The sequence below is a fragment of the Oncorhynchus tshawytscha genome, linkage group LG19 (assembly GCF_018296145.1).
Source record: "Oncorhynchus tshawytscha isolate Ot180627B linkage group LG19, Otsh_v2.0, whole genome shotgun sequence".
Taxonomy (NCBI): domain Eukaryota; kingdom Metazoa; phylum Chordata; class Actinopteri; order Salmoniformes; family Salmonidae; genus Oncorhynchus; species Oncorhynchus tshawytscha.
The window spans coordinates 42,304,154-42,325,060 of NC_056447.1; the positions used below are offsets into that span (position 1 = coordinate 42,304,154).

Consider the following 20,907-nt stretch of genomic DNA (forward strand, 5'->3'; position numbering starts at 1 on the left):
ACTCTGATGGCATCTGCCAGCGGCGTCTTGGAGCAGTCTCTGGGATAAGTTCAATCATCTTGTAACCGTGTAACGGATATCGTCGTCTTCATCTGAAGAGGAGTAAGGATCGGACCAAAGCACAGCGTGGTTAGTGTTCATGATGATTTTTAATTAAAACTCAGAACACTAAACAATAAATGACAACGTGAATTTACAAAACCGAAACAGTAGCGTGTGGCCCAAACAAACACACGGAAACAAACACCCACAAACCAAAAGTGAAACCCAGGCTACCTAAGTATGATTCTCAGAGACAACTAACGACACCTGCCTCTGATTGAGAACCATACCCCAACTTACGCCCTAACCATACTAAAACAAAGAATAAAATAACAGAACTATGGTCAGAACATGACAGACGGTAAGAACAAATTATCAAATTTAGGAAAGTTGTGTTCCTGGTCGAAATGCTGGTGAGTTACCACGTCTCTGATATACAAAAGTTATTTCCGTCTGTATGTAATAATGCAAAGAATGTTTTGGGCTAATAAAGTGATCACATTTATTTATTTATTTTACATTTCAAATTTGCTTTGGAGCCTGAAACAAGGCAGCCATGCCTATTGGCAACATCTTTCCATAGAGCTGCTCAGCTAGAAACAAGTCACACCTCAGCAGAGATGCTCAGCAATTAGTAATGCGAGTGTAGCGAAATGCTTGTGCTTCTAGTTCCGACAATGCAGTAATAACGAGCAAGTAATCTAACTAACAATTCCAAAAAAACTACTGTCTTATACACAGTGTAAGGGGATATGTACATAAGGATATATGAATGAGTGATGGTACAGAGCAGCATAGGCAAGATACAGTAGATGATATCGAGTACAGTATATACATATGAGATAAGTATGTAAACCAAGTGGCATAGTTAAAGTGGCTAGTGATACATGTATTACATAAGGATGCAGTCGATGATATAGAGTACAGTATCAACGTATGCATATGAGATGAACAATGTAGGGTAAGTAACATTATATAAGGTAGCATTGTTTAAAGTGGCTAGTGATATATTTACATCATTTCCCATCAATTCCCATGATTAAAGTGGCTGGAGTAGAGTCAGTGTCATTGACAGTGTGTTGGCAGTAGCCACTCAATGTTAGTGGTGGCTGTTTAACAGTCTGATGGCCTTGAGATAGAAGCTGTTTTTCAGTCTCTCGGTCCCAGCTTTGATGCACCTGTACTGACCTCGCCTTCTGGATGACAGCGGGGTGAACAGGCAGTGGCTCGGTGGTTGATGTCCTTGATGATCTTTATGGCCTTCCTGTAGCATCGGGTGGTGTAGGTGTCCTGGAGGGCAGGTAGTTTGCCCCGGTGATGCGTTGTGCAGACCTCACTACCCTCTGGAGAGCCTTACGGTTGAGGGCGGTGCAGTTGCCATACCAGGCGGTGATACAGCCCGCCAGGATGCTCTCGATTGTGCATCTGTAGAAGTTTGTGAGTGCTTTTGGTGACAAGCCGAATTTCTTCAGCCTCCTGAGGTTGAAGAGGCGCTGCTGCGCCTTCCTCACGATGCTGTCTGTGTGAGTGGACCAATTCAGTTTGTCTGTGATGTGTATGCCGAGGAACTTAAAACTTGCTACCCTCTCCACTACTGTTCCATCGATGTGGATGGGGGTGTTCCCTCTGCTGTTTCCTGAAGTCCACAATCATCTCCTTAGTTTTGTTGACGTTGAGTGTGAGGTTATTTTCCTGACACCACACTCCGAGGGCCCTCAGTGTCGTCCGCAAACTTGATGATTGAGTTGGAGGCGTGCATGGCCACGCAGTCGTGGGTGAACAGGAGTACAGGAGGGGGCTCAGAACGCACCCTTGTGGGGCCCCAGTGTTGAGGATCAGCGGGGAGGAGATGTTGTTGCCTACCCTCACCACCTGGGGGCGGCCCGTCAGGAAGTCCAGTACCCAGTTGCACAGGGCGGGGTCGAGACCCAGGGTCTCGAGCTTGATGACGAGCAGCTTTGCTGTTATCTAAAGAAACATATTGGAATGTTTTTATGGATTAACTTTCTGTACGTTTTCTTTCAAATAATTGTTGCTCAAAGTTGTGCGCATAATGGATGTTTTGGCACCACAGTGAGACCTATAGCTGCTGCTACTTCCCAACTAAGCTCATCCCCAGGCTATTGCACACAGTGCATATAATCCTGGGGTATCAATGATTCAAAGTTTGCCTTAGTTGGAGTAACCATAGAATTCAATGGGGGTGACCTACTGAGTAAAGTATTTGTCATTTAATTTTAGCGAATCCCACAAGTTGTGGGAGATGATTGGTTGGTATATTAAGGCTATGCCTATGTGCTGGGTGTTTCTCCTGTTCTTTCTGTATTGGCTAACAAAGTTAGACTTTTCAGTATACCAGACTCTTTGCAGATTTGGGCTGAAGTTTCTGGGAACGAAATGACTTGCCGACCAACAGCGGAGCGCGTTGTGTTGCACTTAAAGTGTCTGTTGGGAAACCCTAATTTGTGGGTGGAGAATGGATGTAATAAATGCGGTACTAAATTGACTCCGTTACATTTTTTTATAGTTAACTGTAATTAACGTATTAACTTTGACAGCCTTATCAGAATAATAGATAATTTACTACCACATCTACTCCAGCCTCCTCCTACCCTACACAGATGGTTCAAAAACAATGTTTTCAGAAGAATGTGTTGTTTTTATCTTCATATCAAATGCTGTCTGCTGAGCGCTCATACTGATTTATAATACTGCCATCTAAAGATGCATTAAGTTTCCTATATTTTCCATTTGTGAACATTGGCTACCTACTGTGACAGACTCAGTGCAAGGAATTGCAAATGATACATTGAAGAAAAACAAATCCCACCTTCTATTGTACCTTAAAATAAATAGCTATTTCATGAAAAACAGTGTAGACAGTATTGGTGCCTCTAACTTATGATTCTACTTTCAGACTAGCAGTAGATGGTACACAGTGTGACACTTCCAAGTTCATAAGCTCCCTGATTCCCGAATCGGAGCGCAGGACACATAGGCCTCACAACCTTCAAAGCCAGATGAATTTCAGCTTCTACTTAGGATAGCAAATCAATATTTGGGTTTGGCCCACTCAGGATATTGAATGAGAGTGTTGTATGGAGAGGAGAGCAGAGTTGGTTTGTTGCCAGAGGTAAAGTCCATCTCAGACCCTCTCCCCTGGGACCAAGGAAAGAGCACACTCCTGAGCACACTGTGGAGGAGCAAACACAAATTTTATGCACACAGAAAACGAATACCCACTAATGTGGAGGAGTTGACATGTGCAAAAAGATGAGTGCAGGATAAACAGGCTCTGCAATAATTCATTCATATCGGAGTGAACAGATTAATTAGGAATCAAATTAAATTAATTATCTAAGGAATTTAGATTTAGGGCCTTCCGGTATTGGAGTTCAATAGTTAGTCTGGGCGCAGCAGTCTGTACCAGCATAAATTACTTAGCTGCAATGCTGAGATGAAAATCAAATGTAATTTGTTTCAGACATAACAGCAATATGCAATCATTGAACTGTTTTACATTTGTTAACCACTGTGAACCTGCCTTATGTTTTGCAGATGACAGCGTTATCATCAATGTAATATTTATAGAAACCCTTCTAATATCTAACACATTGAAAAAATACAGTTAAAACATACAATATACTACAGTATACAGTATACTACAGTATACAGAATACATACAGTATACTATTAAAATACTATTTAAAATGATCACAACAAAGCAATCTACTTTCAATGCTAAAATCTCCTTTATTTGGTATGCCAGTAAGGAACTTCAGCGGATTAGTCTTTTCTCATTCAAGTTGAAAGATAAAAATGAAACGCAACAGCCACAACATGGTGGGAACTCTGCTGTAAGGGATTACACCCAATCCCAATATAGCCAATCCCCCCTCAACTTGGGCTAAAACCAACTTTCACCTGTGGGACCTCTGCCATGAGGTACACCTGAAAGACAGTGGCAACATGAAACGGACACGTGAATGATCTGCTCTCCATGTCCACGGGCTCCTCGCTGTTTGGATGAGCCTGATGGCAGACAGCGGGTTTGGGGCTCACCATGACCAGTTTAGGGCTGGTGCTGTTCCGTAGCATGACCAGAGGCTGGTCCGGGGAGAAGTAGAGGAAATATGTCCTGCCCCTGACCAGCCAGAGACACACAGGGAACATGTTGTAGGAGCCAAGACATTTACAATTAATTGGATTTGCTAAGAAAAAGTTGTGTCAATGTATCTTGCAAAATATTATGGACGTTATCTGGCCAGCGCTATCTCCTGAGGGTAGGTACCCTTAGGAGTGGAATCCAATGCACCCCTCTGCCCACACCAGATCCAGAGGCTTTTTTAGCCAGATGGCTGGCTCCTCTCAGGATCGTGGAAGGTGATGAGCTGCCTGGTCTACCTCTACGTGTAGTGGAGTAATATTTATCATATAGCCTAAGCATATATTATACTGTATATACCTCACATGTAACACATCATAAGACTATGTAATTTGTATGTTAAAGTCTATTGAACGGAATATCTGACTCCATATGATACTATAGTTAAACCATGTGCAATTATTATGCATTTAGCTGTGTAAGATCTGGGAATGGTCATGAGAAGCTAATCTAAAAGTAGGCATTATTTAATATCTTTGTCAAATGAATGGATTCACATACAAGGCATAAAGCTAAAGTTACAAGACAATACTGACATTAACATAGGATCTGTATGCTTAGATAGTATTCACAAAGGCTAACTTACAAGACAAAGTATGAACTAATCAGACCTACTCAGGCCATGGGCCTTACAACCTTATTCCATGGGCAGGATACAGGAGAAGAGAGAGAACAGACTTTCATTCCATTTATATCAGATATGACATGTTTGTATTCAAAATCAATTGTTGACCAATCCACAGACCAAACCAAAGGTAGCAAAAATAAGCACTGATGCACATCAATCTCCTTGATGAGCTAATATTGTCCCCCTCTTCATTTCCAACGTCAATCTTCTTTGATTTTTAGCTTTTTGCCTTATGGCACTTGAAGAGCCCACAGAAGCCCATGTTGACTGTTTGACTATTAAATCAACACTGAGCTCAGGAAGAGCAAGTTTAAAGTTTTGTCCAGTTCTGTGACATCATCGATGTCATTATGTGAAATATGGTGTAATGGTAAGGACTACCAACCAAGATGATGTGGTACAGATGGTGCAACCAACCTAGGACCAAAATTCAAAATCATGGACCAAGTAACAAACTAGCTAGATTTGCCATCCGTATAGCTACAGAATATGCAATATTAGATTAAAGACAACAGTAATAATGAAAAGTATCTTAAACATGATCCCTGATTTTGAAATGTAATTACAATTTGTGTTTTATGGTGTGTAAAAAGCAGTTTGACAGTGGCCTTATTTGATTCAATGTGATTCACCATTATGTAAGGTGCCTTCAGAAAGTGTTCATACCCCTTGACTTAAAGCACTTCTCTTTGTTCTACTCCTATTCCCCAAATTGGAGGATTAAACAATATTTCTATTTTTGAGAATGTGGGAATGGTCTGTGGGTTTTTAAAGAACAATCCTGTCGAAGTTGAACAATGGTAGTTTTGGAAGTGTACATTTATGTTATTAGTTTTCTACCTGAATGTTGCGTAAAATATATTGTTGAATATGAAACTATTTGTGAGAAGATGTAATGTCATTTTGGCCTTCTAAACAAGACACTTGTTTAGTTATAATATTTTAACTAGTCAGTGGCCACACCCCCATGAGCCCAGACATTACATCAGGGGTCATGACTGCCCTTTTCCATAGTGTTAAAACCCACTTCCTACAAAATATACATTAAGTCAGAGAATGCCGGGAAGGAGTCCCCACATTGGAATGGCTACAATTCTTTAGGCCACGGAGACCAGACAGCTGTAGTTTTGGCTACATGGCTAGAAATGGTTCAACTCCGAGACTATCGATTCACTTCTGAAGGAGCAAATTCTAGATGACACAAATTACTGGTCTGCAACTAGAAATTACGTAAACCTTGAACGAGAATACCGACAACCGCCGAAGCATCTATCTATGAGAACATTTCCGAATGGTACTCTGAAGTAGCTATTCTAACAACCTACAATCACGAAAGACATTGTGACTTCTTAGTCCTGTATTCACTCTTTGCCTGTTTGATGGTTTGTTGTAGGTCGTATCGGGAGTTATTATAAGCATCCGGATTAGCTCCTGGAAAGCGGCCAGCCTTTAGCTCAGTGCGAGTGCTGCCTGTAATCAATGGCTTCTGGTTAGGGTATGTATGTACGGTCACTGTGGGGACGATGTCGTCAATGCACTTCTTAAAGATTCACTATGCAGAAATGGCGGAGCCATTTCTTGGTGTCTAAAATTCTAATAGTTTGCCTAATTTCAGTTTGTGACAAAACAAGCAAGTATTTTTTTAATTGATCCTTTATTTAATTAGGCAAGTCCATTTAGAACAAATTCTTATTTACAATGACGGCCTACCCCAGCCAAACCCTCCCCTAACCCTAGAGAATCTTTGTACCATGTAAACTACTGTGAAATATATTTTCCACAACCAACAATATTGTATTTTTAGCTGTTTAAAGCTTATGTACCAAGCCGAAAGTAGCGTACAATAGAACAGATCTAGCGCTTCTCAGACTTGCTTTCAATGAGAATGACAGATCTATAACTCACATTTCTCTGTGATTTTTATCTGGTGTCCAAAAAAGTGATATGTTGCAGCTTTAATGAAGCCGGTAACTGATACAGTAAACTCCTCAACATTATCAGATGAACCCCGCAACATATTTAAGTCTGTGCTAGTGAAACAGTCCTGTAGCTTAGCATCCCCTTGCGGTGGCAATATTTGAGGTGTGTTCTTAAAAACATTCGCAAAAGTAGAAAAGGTCTTAACAGTAACGCAGTTGATAATGGCATGGATGTTTTGCTGTTGGATCCAGCCATGACGCACAGTGCTCATGAATCAAGAGATGTCCCTTTTGTGCCAGAGAATCTCATATTTAAAAACTAAATATTGGTTTCCCCCCCATTTTGTTTAATTTTATAAAAAACTAAGCATAGCCTACCCTCCCCTTAATCAAGGTTTGCTGTTCGGCAAACCTAGTGGTTAGAGCGTCGGGCCATAAACCCTAAAGGTTGCTAGATCGAATCCCTGAGCTGACCAGGTAAAAATCTGTCGTTTTGCTCCTGAACGAGGCAGTTAACCCACTGTTCCTAGGCCGTCATTGTAAATACGAATTTGTTCTTAACTGACTTGCCTAATTAAATCAATGAAAATACATTTGAACAATATGAGATGGGAGTTCCATGCAATTATGACATCTATCAGGCCTGGGCAATTATTTTCCATGGGGTCACATTAGAATATATTTTTGCCATCGTGGGCCAGAATCATATTACAGGATTATATATCATATGTATGACTGTGTTGACAGATATATCTACTGTAAATCATGTCCAGATATGCTACTTATTTTACTTTTTTAACATGCACAGAAATAAACCACATCTATGTTCTCCTTTTGGTAGATATTTTCATGATTAAACATGCAATTAATTACACAGAGGAAAAAGTACACTGCATTCAGCACCACGGACAGAACTCTTAACGTATATGCACAAAAACATGAGAGAGTTCAACATTACATTGAAATTACTCAGTGTGAGGAGTGAAGTCTCTGATGGGCATTGACTAGAGCAGTGAAGTCAGGAATAGTTTCTGATGTCGCTATGCGCAGGATTGCTGGGAGGTGAGAGTCTGTAAGAGATGATCTGTGCCTTGACTTATCTTTCATCACTGAAAATGTCTGTTCACATACATAGGTAGACCCAAACAGTACAAACATCTTCTGAGCATGACTCCTAATCTTTGGAAAGATTTGTTCATCGAGAGATGCATAGAACCTCATCAGTGACATTGTTTTGAATAGTTCTCCAATCACTGCATCAGACTGAAGATCGATAAGCTCAAGATGCAGGTCAATGGGAGCATTATCCATATTGAAGGTGAAAGGGGAGGAAACCAACAGCATGTCATTTTCCAACGCTTTGAAATCCTCAAAACAACGAGAACTCACCGTTCAAAGCACGCAGTAGCGATGTATACTTCTCCCGCTGGTCATCTGATAGGGAACAAACTAGTAGTGTTGGAAGGTCATCTGATAGGGAACAGACTAGTAGTGTTGGAAGGTCATCTGATAGGGAACAGACTAGTAGTGTCGGTAGGTCATCTGATAGGGAACAGACTAGTAGTGTCAGAAGGTCATCTGATAGGGAACAGACTAGTAGTGTCAGAAGGTCATCTGATAGGGAACAGACTAGTAGTGTCAGAAGGTCATCTGATAGGGAACAGACTAGTAGTGTCGGTAGGTCATCTGATAGGGAACAGACTAGTAGTATCATCTGATAGGGAACAGACTAGGAGTGTCAGAAGGTCATCTGATAGGGAACAGACTAGGAGTGTCAGAAGGTCATCTGATAGGGAACAGACTAGTAGTGTCGGTAGGTCATCTGATAGGGAACAGACTAGTAGTGTCAGAAGGTCATCTGATAGGGAACAGACTAGTAGTGTTGGAAGGTCATCTGATAGGGAACAGACTAGTAGTGTCAGAAGGTCATCTGATAGGGAACAGACTAGTAGTGTCGGAAGGTGGGTGAGATTGTTGGCTTCTACTTAGCGGGTCAGGAGGAGTCATTTTCCCTTGAGGGCTTTGACAAGGCTGTACATCTGATGTGCAAAAAGGTCCTTCCCTTGTAGTTTGAAATACAGTTCATTCATGAGGGCCATGATGTCCATGGTGAAGGCAAAATCAGATTTTGCTCTTATTAAAGTTTACCACTTTAGTGACTGTATCCACAACATGGCGCATTTACAGAGCACCTCCTGATGAATAATGCAATACAGGAAAATAATTTTCTGATCTGGGTTCAGCTTAGCTACTTGATCTTGTATCCTTCTAAAAAGGCCATTGTCTTTTCCTGTCAAGTTTAGGCAACTATCAGTGGTCACACTATATAACTTTTCAAAACTCAGTCCCAGCTTTGCCACACACTTATTAATCTCCAATAAATATTTCCCTGTGGTTGTGCTCGTCATTGACTGCACTGAAGCAAGCTCCTCTGTAATTTCAAAGTCTGAGGTTATGCCTCGTAAGAATATCAACAACTGCGCCGTGTCACGTGCATCACTTCTCTCATCCAGGGCCAAGGAGTAATAGGTGAAATCCTTTACCTTGTCTTTCAACTGTTTTTCATATTCTCTGCGATGTCCTCAACACGCTGTGTCACTGTTAGTCTTGGCAGAAAAACATTTTCAAACCGCTCTTTCTCTTCAGGGCAAAGTATTGCTGCAGAGTCAATTAAACATTATTTAATGAATTCGCCCTCCGCGAATGGCTTGCTATGTTTAGCAATTTTGTGGCTAGCTCTTGCAATTTCATTGTTTGCTGAATGCAATTGTTACGGTTTTCTTTTATCTCCTCCTCTGAAGAGGAAGTGTAGCAAGGATCGGACCAAAATGCAGCGTGGTAATTTTGATACATGTTTAATAACGGATAAACACGAACAATACAAAACAAGAAACGTAACGCGAAAACCGAAACAGCCTATTTTTTTATTTATTTTTATTTTTATAATTTATTACCTTCAATACCATTCATTCTTTACAACTCATCATTTTCATTCATACTCCAATAATGGTATTTTAATTTAATAACTAAACAAAAACCCCAAACAAAACCTCAGGGGAGCATCTTCCCTCCCCGTCATCCTACAAAATACCTTTCCCAATCTCCCCGTCCCTAATCTATCCCTTTACAAATCTAAATGACACCCAGCCCTAAACCCCCCTTCCACCTCTCCCGGGTAGCATGCTGCCCCCACTTCCTTTTCTCCCTCTTCATCCTCCCCCTCAAATCTCCTTCCACCCTCCTCACTATCCCTTCCACCCCCCAATCTCTCCCTGTCTTCACCATGTTCTGCCTGGCTTCCCACAGCCCTTGTTTAAAGAGACTCATGAGAAGCCAGAGCAGAAACCTGTCCCTATCCGTCCCTCTCTTTAACCTGGCCCACGTCAATACAAAATCCCCTCTTACCAAACCTAACAACACCCGTGCCCTAGCCCATACTACTACGGCAAAGGCACAGTCCCAAAAGACATGGCGCACAGTCTCCTCCCTGCCACAAGAGGATCTTGGACAGGTGGGGGATTGCGCCAAACTATGCCGGTACATGATGGAACGTACCGGCAAGCACTTGTGGAGGCTCAACCAATTCAGGTCCTTGAGCCTGTTGTCCAGGCCCCGCGCCTGCACTCCCTCCCAGACCACTGCCGAGATGCCCACTACAGGCGCCGGACTCCCTGCCTGTCTGACCTCCTCGTACAGGTGCCTGTGATCTAAACCTACTCGGGCAACTTCAACCTCAGGGTGCACACGCAGCCACTTGGCCGCATGGCCAAAGTGCCACGGCAGCTGTTCCGCCCGAGGACCCGTGTTAGACCACACCATTACGCTTCTCGCCTGATATGAGAAGAACACCCGCAGGAGGTAACCGGACGGGTGTATCACTGGATGAGCAAGCTCCGTTAACAAGAAAAACAAAAATTGTGTCCAGCTTCAGGGGGAGATGTGGTACCCCCCTACCTCCCTGCCCGATGGGACAGAGCATGCGTGCCCTGGCGACCCACACCTGCAGTTCAATAACACGCTCAAACAAATGCTGCGGAAGGTCATCAAGCAGGACGGGAAGAACTGGGCCCAGCTACTTCCCCACCTAATGTTCTCGGTCTGAGAAGTGCCCCAGTCCTCCACTGGGTTTTCCCCTTTCAAACTCCTCTATGGGAGGAGGCCACGTGCCTACTAGACCTTGTCAAGGAGGTGTGGGAAGCCCAGCCGACCCCCTTACGCAACATGGAAGAACACGTGGAGACGATGAGGTTGCGGACAGCCATATGGCCAGTGGTAAGGGAACACATGGAGAAGGCCCGACACGCCCAGGTCTACAATCAGGGAACCCTGAGATTTCCAGGTGAGAGACAAGGTGTTGGTCTTAATCCCCATGGCAGAAAGTAAATTCCTGGCAACATGGTACAGGCCGTACGAGCTGATAGAGAAGCTGGGACCGGTCAATTACCGCGTACGACAGCCGGGGAGAAGGAAACCCCAACAGATTTACCAGACGCCAACGGTACCAGTGGTGGTCCTGAGCAGTGATGACCCCGGCCCAGAAGCAAGTGCTCCGGGAGCTTGTCGATCAGAACATGGCGGTGTTCACAGAAAAAACGGGCTGCACAACCTTCATGGAACACCACATCTGCACCCGACCTGGGGAAACTGTACAAAAGAGGCCATATTGGATCCCTGAGGCCCGAGGGAAGGCCATGAAGCAGGAAGTGGAGGCTATGCTGAGGATGGGTGTCATCAACGTGTCCCACAGCACATGGTGCAGCCCAAACGTGTTGGTGCCCAAACCGAACCGTAGCGCTTCTGTAATGATTTCTGGGGTGTGAATGACATCAGCTTTTTTGACGCCTACCCCAATTCGAGGGTGGACGAGCTCATCGACCAATTGGGAAAGGCCCAGTACATCAGCACCCTCGACCTGACCAGGATATTGGCAGGTACTGTTGGCAGCCTCCTCCCAGGAGAAGACTGTGTTTTCGATGACGGATGGCTTATATCAGAATCGGGTCCTCCCATTGTCTCCACGGAGCCCCACCCACGTTCTAGTGCCTGATGGACCGAGTCCTCCGACCCCACCAACAGAATGCAGCGGCCCATTTTTGGATGGTATTATCATCCACAGCCAACATTGGGAAGAGCACATGACGCGCCTCCAGGCGGTGCTGGACGCCCTCAGGCAAGCTGGGTTGACAGCGATCCCCAAGAAATGCAAGCTAGGGTTCAAGGAGGTGGAGTACCTAGAGTATTTGATCAGACAGGGGAACGTCAAGCCCCAGGAGAGGAAGGTCCACGCAGTACCTGACTGGCCCGTTCCACACACCAAGACACAGATCAAGTCCTTCCTGGGACTGGCAGGATACTACAGCTGGTTTATTCCCAACTTTGGGGCTATAGCCTCCCCCTTACTGATCTAACCAGGGCCCGCCTCCCGAAAACAGGGAAATGGACGGGTGAGACCGAAACAGCGTTCAGACGCCTGAAGGAAGCACTGTGCTCTCATCTGATTCTTGTAACGCCAGATTTCCAGGTACCGATGTTGGTCCAGATGGACGCATGGGACTAGGGGCCGTCCTGTCCCAGGACACGATGGGGAGGAGCACCCCATCATGTACATAAGCAGAAAGCTGATACCTAGAGAAAAAAAGTACTCTATTGTCGAGAAAGAGTGCCTAGCGGTGAAGTGGACGCTAGTCACTCAAGTATGATCTGTTGGGTACCCACTTCACCCTGGTCACAGACCATGCTCTCCTGGTCTGGATGGCCAGGGGAAAGGACACAAACGATTGGGTCACCAGGTGTTTCTTGCTTATCTTTTTCTGTTGTGCACAGGTCAGGGGCGAAGCATGGGAACGTGGATGCCCTATTGAGAAGGGAGACATACATCGCACTGACAACAGCGCTAAGGAGGGAGGGGGTTTGTAGCAAACAGCAAGTTAGCCACCAGGGGGAGACCTGTCGAGGCCTGGTGACCGACAGTCTACATCACGCCGCGATGTCTCCCTCTGCTGGACATGCCAGGTCTTGACAGGCTTTCTGGTTAGGACTAATTCGGGCTGATTGTGGTCCCATACAGCTGCCAGAAGGGCAGCACACGGGGTTGGGGACTGGGGGGTAGAGAGATTACTCCCGTATAGTTGTGCTCAGTACCAGAAATAACGGAGGGAGCTCGGTTTTGTTACCTACAGGATACAGCAAGACTCCAGAAGACGGTATCCCGGAAGAAGTCTCCTGGAGGAGACCCATTCTTTTCTCTTTGTTTGATTTAATAAACACCCTTGAAACCGAGCTAATACAATTGTCTGACCTGTGTAAACGTCTTGACCAAATCCCCTGGTCTGCCACAGCACACATAGAGCCCGTACCGGGAAGAAATTAAATCTACTTTCACCCCTGGGTGTGGCTAACGTTAGCCAGTTTTAATAACTACAAAGTCATACATTTATTTTAACTAGATTATGAATAAGTTACTAAGTCTTTGACCAAAGCGTGTTGTTACTTTGGAGAGTTAAGAACTCATTCTTCCTACCCTTTTTTAAATTGTGCATTATTTAGCAATCTTATCAGCATTTGTGACGTGTATGTCTGTGTGGGTCTGTATGGGTGTGTGCGTGAGTGCTAAGGTGCGGCGAATCAATGTAACAATGTATTTGAGAGACAAGTGCTCAATGTGCAAATGTATTTGAGAGACAAGTGCTCAATGTGCAAATGTATTTGTTTTCAATAAACATTGGAGACTAATTATAGTTTACATGTTAAGTCCAAGGCAACCCTGTCTGTTTTGCCCCGTAGTTGCGCACTAGTCAGTTTTGTAGCTAAACAACCAACCTGTCTATAGATTGACATTATTAAAAGATCCATCATCTGCATTCATTTTACTGATATGTGATTACAGATGTACAACTAACTATCCTATGGATTTTAAATGGCCTGCCATTACGGTGGAAGTCGGAGCTTCCCGATGGACACAATGCATTTCAGCACAGTGAAATGACTGCATGATTCAACGTTGTAATATTCTCTGTGTCCTATAGGGAGGTTCCATAGAGAACAGGAAGTCCAAGCATTGCCTGGAGCTTGTCGAGAGCAGTGAAATGGAGTTTGGCTACCAGCTGGCCATACAGAAGTGTTCTGGTCAGAAATGGACAATCACCAACCTACTGTCAACCTACACTCACCAATGAGGGGATCCTGAGTCCTGCAGGGGAAAGAGTTGCCCATGGTGAACACTGGACCTGTGACTGACAGACATAGTAGCTTTGCTTCTTAAAAATATATATATTTATTGAGGAAGGCAATAATTGAATTATAAGTATGCAATCTCTTAGACTCAGACATAATTTGATCAATATTAAACAATTCCTGGATTCATAGTGTATGTGGGATTTAAGTGTCAGATTGTCTTTTGTTATGCTGAATTTAGGCTGGCATTGGCTCTAATATACATTATGTAATTTCTGCTACTGTGTAGCATGTGTTTGAAAAACCTTTCTTATTCTGGTTTCTTTTGTGTCTCAGGTTTGTTTGTAGACAGATTTTATTATAAGATCAAGTGGTCGGGTTCGAGGAACTGTCGCGAATATACACACTTTTTTTTGTAAGTATATGCTGGATATTTATAAAAACCTTCAGTAAAAAAATCTATTCGGTGGCTGATTTTCCATCCTGAGTAATTCCTTATGCTCTTGTGAAAGTCAATTAATATGGTCCATCTCAGTTTTGTTTTTGTGAAGACACCTTAATAGTCTATTTGATACAATAATTATTTTTCACAACGCATAAAAATTGAGGCTTTTGCAAAGAATGCAATAATTATTTTCCCCATATCCTGAGAAATACAGGACTTGTTGACAGCAGCAGCTGGGTAATAATGGAGCATGAGTGAAACGTCCAGTAATAATATCCTCTGTATGATGAAACAAATGTCCTTATGTTATCACTGTTATTACCAATATAAGGACACGAATTTCATTTACTTAATGTCCTGTATATTTCAAGTGGGAAATGAATGCTTTCATGTTGGTTTTCATATGTTGCTAATTAAAAGTACTTTGTAGAACTAACTCCTGTTTCACTACACTGCTTGCGTGTCCTACAGAGAAATATATTCTTAAATTATGACTTGGTTCCTGAAGAGGAGTGCAGGAGAGATGTTTTCATCGATTTAACATGTCAGTCCTCATTAGCTTCTAGAAATTGAGTTAAAAGTCATGAAAGATGCACGTGATGGCACTCAAAACGCATCACTCCGTTCATGTTCCTGCTTGTATCTGTCACAGGCAATTTACACTAATTGTTGAAGCAGTGGAGGAAGCACAGCATCCACATACACCACCGGAATTTCTGATAACAAATGTGCTTCTATGGGACAGCACAGCCCTTTACACTCATACTTGTATACAGGTTGAAAATGGCAGATTTAGGAACTGCTAAACACCTTGATTAGAACACACTGGCTGACAAGTAGCATGCTATACATGAAGTCTGAACTCTGGCTCTGCGCTTCACAGCACTGTATGGGTTTTGACTGACAGCCGTTCTGAACTTGAGCTAATGTGGCAACTTTTGCACGTTTTTTGTTTGAGTGTGGGAAATGGTGTAAAATAAGAGGAATTTATGTATTTTAAAGAATCCCTGGGAACACACTGGTTAAATCAAAGTTTCAACATTACATTGAACCAACGTTGAATTGACATCTGCCCAGTGGGATGAGACATTGAGGATTAGAATAAATACCGCTTTGATGTCATCCAAACATCCGTGATCCCAAATGTACACTTCACATTTCCATAGCATAAAACTCATGTCATATACTGTGTTTATGATCAGTATATTTGATGTACAGTTACAAGATGACAAGGCGTCACCCTGCGTTGTTCTGAACAGAATGAGTCTTGTCTATTGTAAGGAAAATTTGCCGTGGCACACGCACCTGAATGTTTCAAGTTTTAATGTCATATGCACCAGTACAGTGAAATGCACTCATGATACCTTTCTATGCGCACCAAAATGATGATCAGTTTTGCTGAATTGCATTGTGAAAGCCTAACACTGTAATATTGTATTTTATAACTTAGCTAGTCATGTTTGCAATAAAACAATCTTTCAAATGATGCCCTCCTGACCCCGATTGGATTTATAATGGACCGTTTTTGGATTTCATAAACAGTAATTGTGTGATGGGGTGGATGCAGGGTTGTTTTTCCAACCATAACAATAAGTGTGCTTGCTCTAGTTCCTCAATGGCACAGCCAGGAAACCTTATAGTTGTCTCTTTGAGTCATAAAAGTGCATTGAAATTACTTAGGAACTGTGCACACTTTAGAGAGGTGTATGCCTGGCCATTTGGAAACACCAGTTAGTCATCTCACACAAACCCTTGCAATTTCTGTTGGTCTTATGTTGCACCTACCCAACATTATCCAGAAATATTCTTAAGTTAGTGAATGTATCCAGAGTATTTTCAGATTTCATTATCAACAAATGTGGTGAAAAGTACAGTAAATGTAAAATGCACATAAAATCAACAGTGTAATGTTTGGATTCAGTCTTGTCAGGTGAACTGTTGTGGCCTCACCCTTTGGTCTAATCATTTTTCCATAATCTAACTATTTATTTTCTATTGCTGGCACGGTTATGCATATGCTTTTCATATTTCTTCTGTAAGAAACATTTCAATTTGTCCTATCTATATATAGGCCATTTTCCATGAGTGTAAAGGGTTAATGGAATGTAAACATCCAAAAAGTAATATTTTATTTCAGTCTTGTCAAACCACTCACGTCACTCATAGAGATGCACTAACAACACGGAGCATTTTTTGAATTTCAGTTATTGCTGAAGTAATGATGTGTTTGAATTGCCCTGGCACAATAAGCAGCTGTCACAGAAGATGGAGCTGAGTAACATAATTTTTGAGGGTGTAAATGGTGGGAGGACACATTGGAAAGTGACAGCTCATTACTACTTGAAGCTCCAAAAGCTGGCACAAGTTGAATGTTTGGAATGGGAGAGAAGTTTTTTTTCAGTTTAGAAATGTATCTCCAACTATCACAACTAGTAGTATTGAGTATAAGACTTTCGACAATTGAACAACTATCACTTTACTCACAAGACCCCTTATCCTTGACAGTAACTATTGAATAGTAATCCTTACTCCTTAGTCTGAACATCATTGGCGATCTGACTGTTACACAGCTCAGACCCTTTGAGCATGGCCCATTTTACAGTGTTAATGTACCGTGGTAATTGATTAACAAAAACTATTTATTTACTTGTGACGATTAAAAGACTTAAAGGGAACAAGAGTCCTTGACTATGAAAACCTCACATGATGTAGTCTATTAGATTATTTCACTTCACACACCCTGCACTGGGTCCCTAGCAGAAACCATTTTGGGTTCTACATGTTCCTGTTACTATGACTGCAACATTTAAGATTTTATAAGCTTGGAAACCACACTCTATCTTCTTGGTCCCTTTTAAGATGGGTTGCACATCACTACACTCACTGAGCCACTGCAAACCATCCATAAAACATGTTCTTTGAGACTACAGTAACTCTTGTATTTCAGTGATCCAGGTAAGCCTCTGAATGAAGTTAACAGAGAGGAGAGGAGCTGAGGACAGATTGAATTAGTACAATTCACTTGACCCCTGAAATAAAGGAAATCATTAATGTATATAAATACATCTCTTTCCCACTACTAAATAATTCATTGCACAAACATTATTCTCCCGATATCGACCCCAACTATAATTCCTCTCACTGACTCACTTTACCCCACTGACTTTAGAGCTGTGGCTGAGGACCTGTCAGCAACAAGAATGTAGGTTGAAAAGGAACCCCTCCTTCCTTGCTGACCCTGGAGAGAGGTGGAAATGATATGCCTTTTAAGTCATGTAAGAGGATTTCAGGACATTAAAGCCATAATGCATAAAAACATATTTGGAGGGGAGATCTATCCGAGGGCAGACTAATCTAGCTGCTCTGGGTTGGTGCCTCAGTAGGCTATAGTCCACTTTACCAGCTGAGGACGTAACCCTGTACTCCTGACCTTTATTCTCTGCATCACTCAAGGTCCGTATAGACTGAGACTTCAGCACATGGGTCACAATGTTACCAGTTACCACACAGCCAGATGATAATTCAATGGCAGATCCTTCAGTACAATACAGGCAACCAAAGTCAAATATAACTATTTACAATCTGTTTTTTATGGCCTGAAGCCTCTAAATGGCTGATCCAGTGGCGACCCATCATTCAGGGCAGGTGTTTTGAACCCCACGTTTTTAGCAACAACAAAAAAATCAAAAATCAAATGTTTTAGTTGCTTGTTTTGCACGTTATTTTGGCATTAATACGTGTCACATATCAGTTTGGAAACAATGTCAAAAAAATATAAAAATTCATCGAGTTAATAAAGCCGCATACAAACATGGTCTCTTTTTTGCTTTTTTGAGAAAGGAAACTCCAGAATGCAGGTGTTTCAGTCTAGCTCAGTGGTTTCTGTGGTGGGGTAACCAGCGGAAAATACGGAGCATAGCTTTTGGTAATGTTCTCTAGTTGCGCCGTGTTTGGCTGTGTTCTGTCACTCATGGGGACACTAAGTCACCGCCAAATCTATGGGTAGAGCTCGAAAATGCAAGCCCCTTTGGTGCTGCCACAGAGTTACATTAGAAGTGCCCATCCAAGAAGGCTCAAGGTCATTGGCCACAGATAAAATGACGTCAAATAACATTATATAAACAGTAGCTTTGATAAGACTGATCATGTCAACATCATACTTTCAAAATCTTAGCTCGCAGTCATCATCATGAATCAAGTCGACAATCTACTGGCAAATCCTAAAACGTATCGGTGCTCATCGGCCATTGAACATAAACATTACACAAGTTGGAAATAGCAAATTCAACAATGAGTGGTTTGGAAAGAATCAGTGGCTAACTGCAAGCATTGCAAAGCAATCATTAGCCTGCTATTCAGTGGAGTGGCTGTGTGGTCCCACGTCTGGTTTTAATTAATCTCTTCGGGCTAGGGGGCACTATTTTCACGTCCGGATGAAAAGCGTGCCCAAAGTAAACTGCCTGCTACTCAGGTCCAGAAGCTATGATATGCATATAATTGGTAGATTTGGATAGAAAACACTCTAAAGTTTCTAAAACAGTTGAAATTATGTCTGTGAGTATAACATAACTTATTTGGCAGGCGAAACCCCGAGGACAAACCATCCAGGAAAGTTTGTTTTTGAGGTAACTGTGTTTTCAATTGGTTTCCTTTTTTTCCCTTTTTTCTTCCCAATTTCGTGGTATCCAATTGTTAGTAGTTACTATCTTGTCTCATCGCTACAACTCCCGTACGGGCTCGGGAGAGACGAAGGTCAAAAGCCATGCGTCCTCCGAAACACAACCCGCACTGCTTCTTAACACAGCGTGCATCAACCCGGAAGCCAGCCGCACCAATATGTCGGAGGAAACACCGTGCACCTGGTGACCTGGTTAGCGTGCACTGTGCCCGGCCCACCACAGGAGTCCCTAGTGCGCGATGAGACAAGGATATTCCTACCGGCCAAACCCTCCCTAACCCAGATGATGCTAGGCCAATTTTGCATCGCCCCATGGACCTCCCGGTCGCGGCCGGCTGCGACTGAGCCTGGGCTCAAACCCAGAGTCTCTGGTGGCACAGCTGCGATGCAGTGCCCTAGACCACTGCGCCACCCGGTAGGCCATCAATTGGTTTTCTATGGGAATCTAGATTTCTGAGGCATCTGGTTGCAGTTCCTATGGCTTCCACTAGATGTCAACAGTCTTTAGTAATTGGTTGATGTTTTTCTTCTGAGTAATGAAGAAGTAGCCCTTTCCTTTCTGGGTGTCGAGCCTAGTGGACTGTTTTGTTTGCGGCACGCGACCTGGGGCTGGCTCCACTTTCATTTTTTCCGCTATTGAACACAGTATATTCCGTCTTAAATTTGATAGGTATTTTAAAACGTAAATAATCTAAAGTTGGATTTGGAAAGTTGTTTGAAATGTTTGGACCAAGTTTACAGGTAACTTTTTAGATAATTTGTAGTCATGTTGGGCGAGTTCGAACCAGTGTTTTTCTGAATCAAACGCGCCAAATAAAGGGACATTTTGGGGATATAACGATGGAATTTATCGAACAAAAGGACCATTTGTGATGTTTATGGGACATTTTGGAGTGCCAACAGAAGAAGATCTTCAAAGGTAAGGCATGAATTATATTGTTATTTCTGAGTTTTGTGTCACACTTGGCAGGTTGAAATATGATTGTCATGTGTTTGTATGATGGGGTGCTGTCCTCAGATAATCGCATGGTTTGCTTCGCCGTAAGGCCTTTTTGAAATCTGACATGGTGGCTGGATTAAGAAGAAGTTAAACTTTAATTTGGTGTATTGCACATGTGATTTTATGAAAGTTAAATATTTCCAATAATTTAATTTGAATTTTGCGCTCTGCAATTTCACCAGATGTTGTCACCGGATGTAGTCATTTTAAGCTTGGAAAAGAGACCCTTAAAACCTGTTAGGTTCCAGAATATCTAGCCGTAACAGGTTTTAAGGGTCTCTTTTCCAAGCTTAAAATGATAAACATTCAACATTGGCCATGCTGTCAATCTAGCTTGATTTGTGCCCTGCTCAAAACAACTGTTGAGTCAGAACTGGGAAATCTGACTTCAGAGAGTTCAAGACAACTGGGAACTCGGGGGAAAAAAAAGTTCCAACTAAGTCGAGAACTCAGGCCTCTTTCTAGAGCTACGACCTGAATATCACTGACGTCATCATTATTCGACCTTGTTTTTTTATGAGTTCCCAGTTGTCTTGAAAGCCCCATAAATCCAGAGAATGGCAGACTTTGATGACAAAGTTGGATGACAAAATTTTCCCATGAAGGACCGCCGCGCCACCTTCCTTTTCAAATGAGCACAGAAAACAAGGTGAGTCCAAAAATGTCTTGTACGCTGCTGCATAAATGATGTAATATCCCAGGAAGATATGTATTCTGTAGCTAAGAAAGTAATACTAAGTGTATTTTGTGTAGTAAGCTGTTTTACCCTCTTAAATTCACCAACTGTTCTGACTTCGTGGTGCGCATGTAGTCTATAACCTGTTTTAGAGAAATTTAATAATTTCTGACTTGGTGGA

The 20,907-nt window shown here is 42.5% G+C and overlaps 1 protein-coding gene across 1 annotated transcript in view; it reads left to right on the forward strand.

The window, feature by feature from the left end:
* LOC112219013 (polypeptide N-acetylgalactosaminyltransferase 18-like) overlaps positions 1–15,809 on the forward strand; it is a 70,586-nt gene extending 54,777 nt beyond the window's left edge. The window contains exon 11 of the mRNA XM_042301690.1: positions 13,780–15,809. Coding sequence (XP_042157624.1) covers positions 13,780–13,929 — 150 coding nt within the window. The 3' untranslated portion in view covers positions 13,930–15,809. The remainder of the gene's footprint in view (positions 1–13,779) is intronic.
* Positions 15,810–20,907: the final 5,098 nt, after the last annotated feature.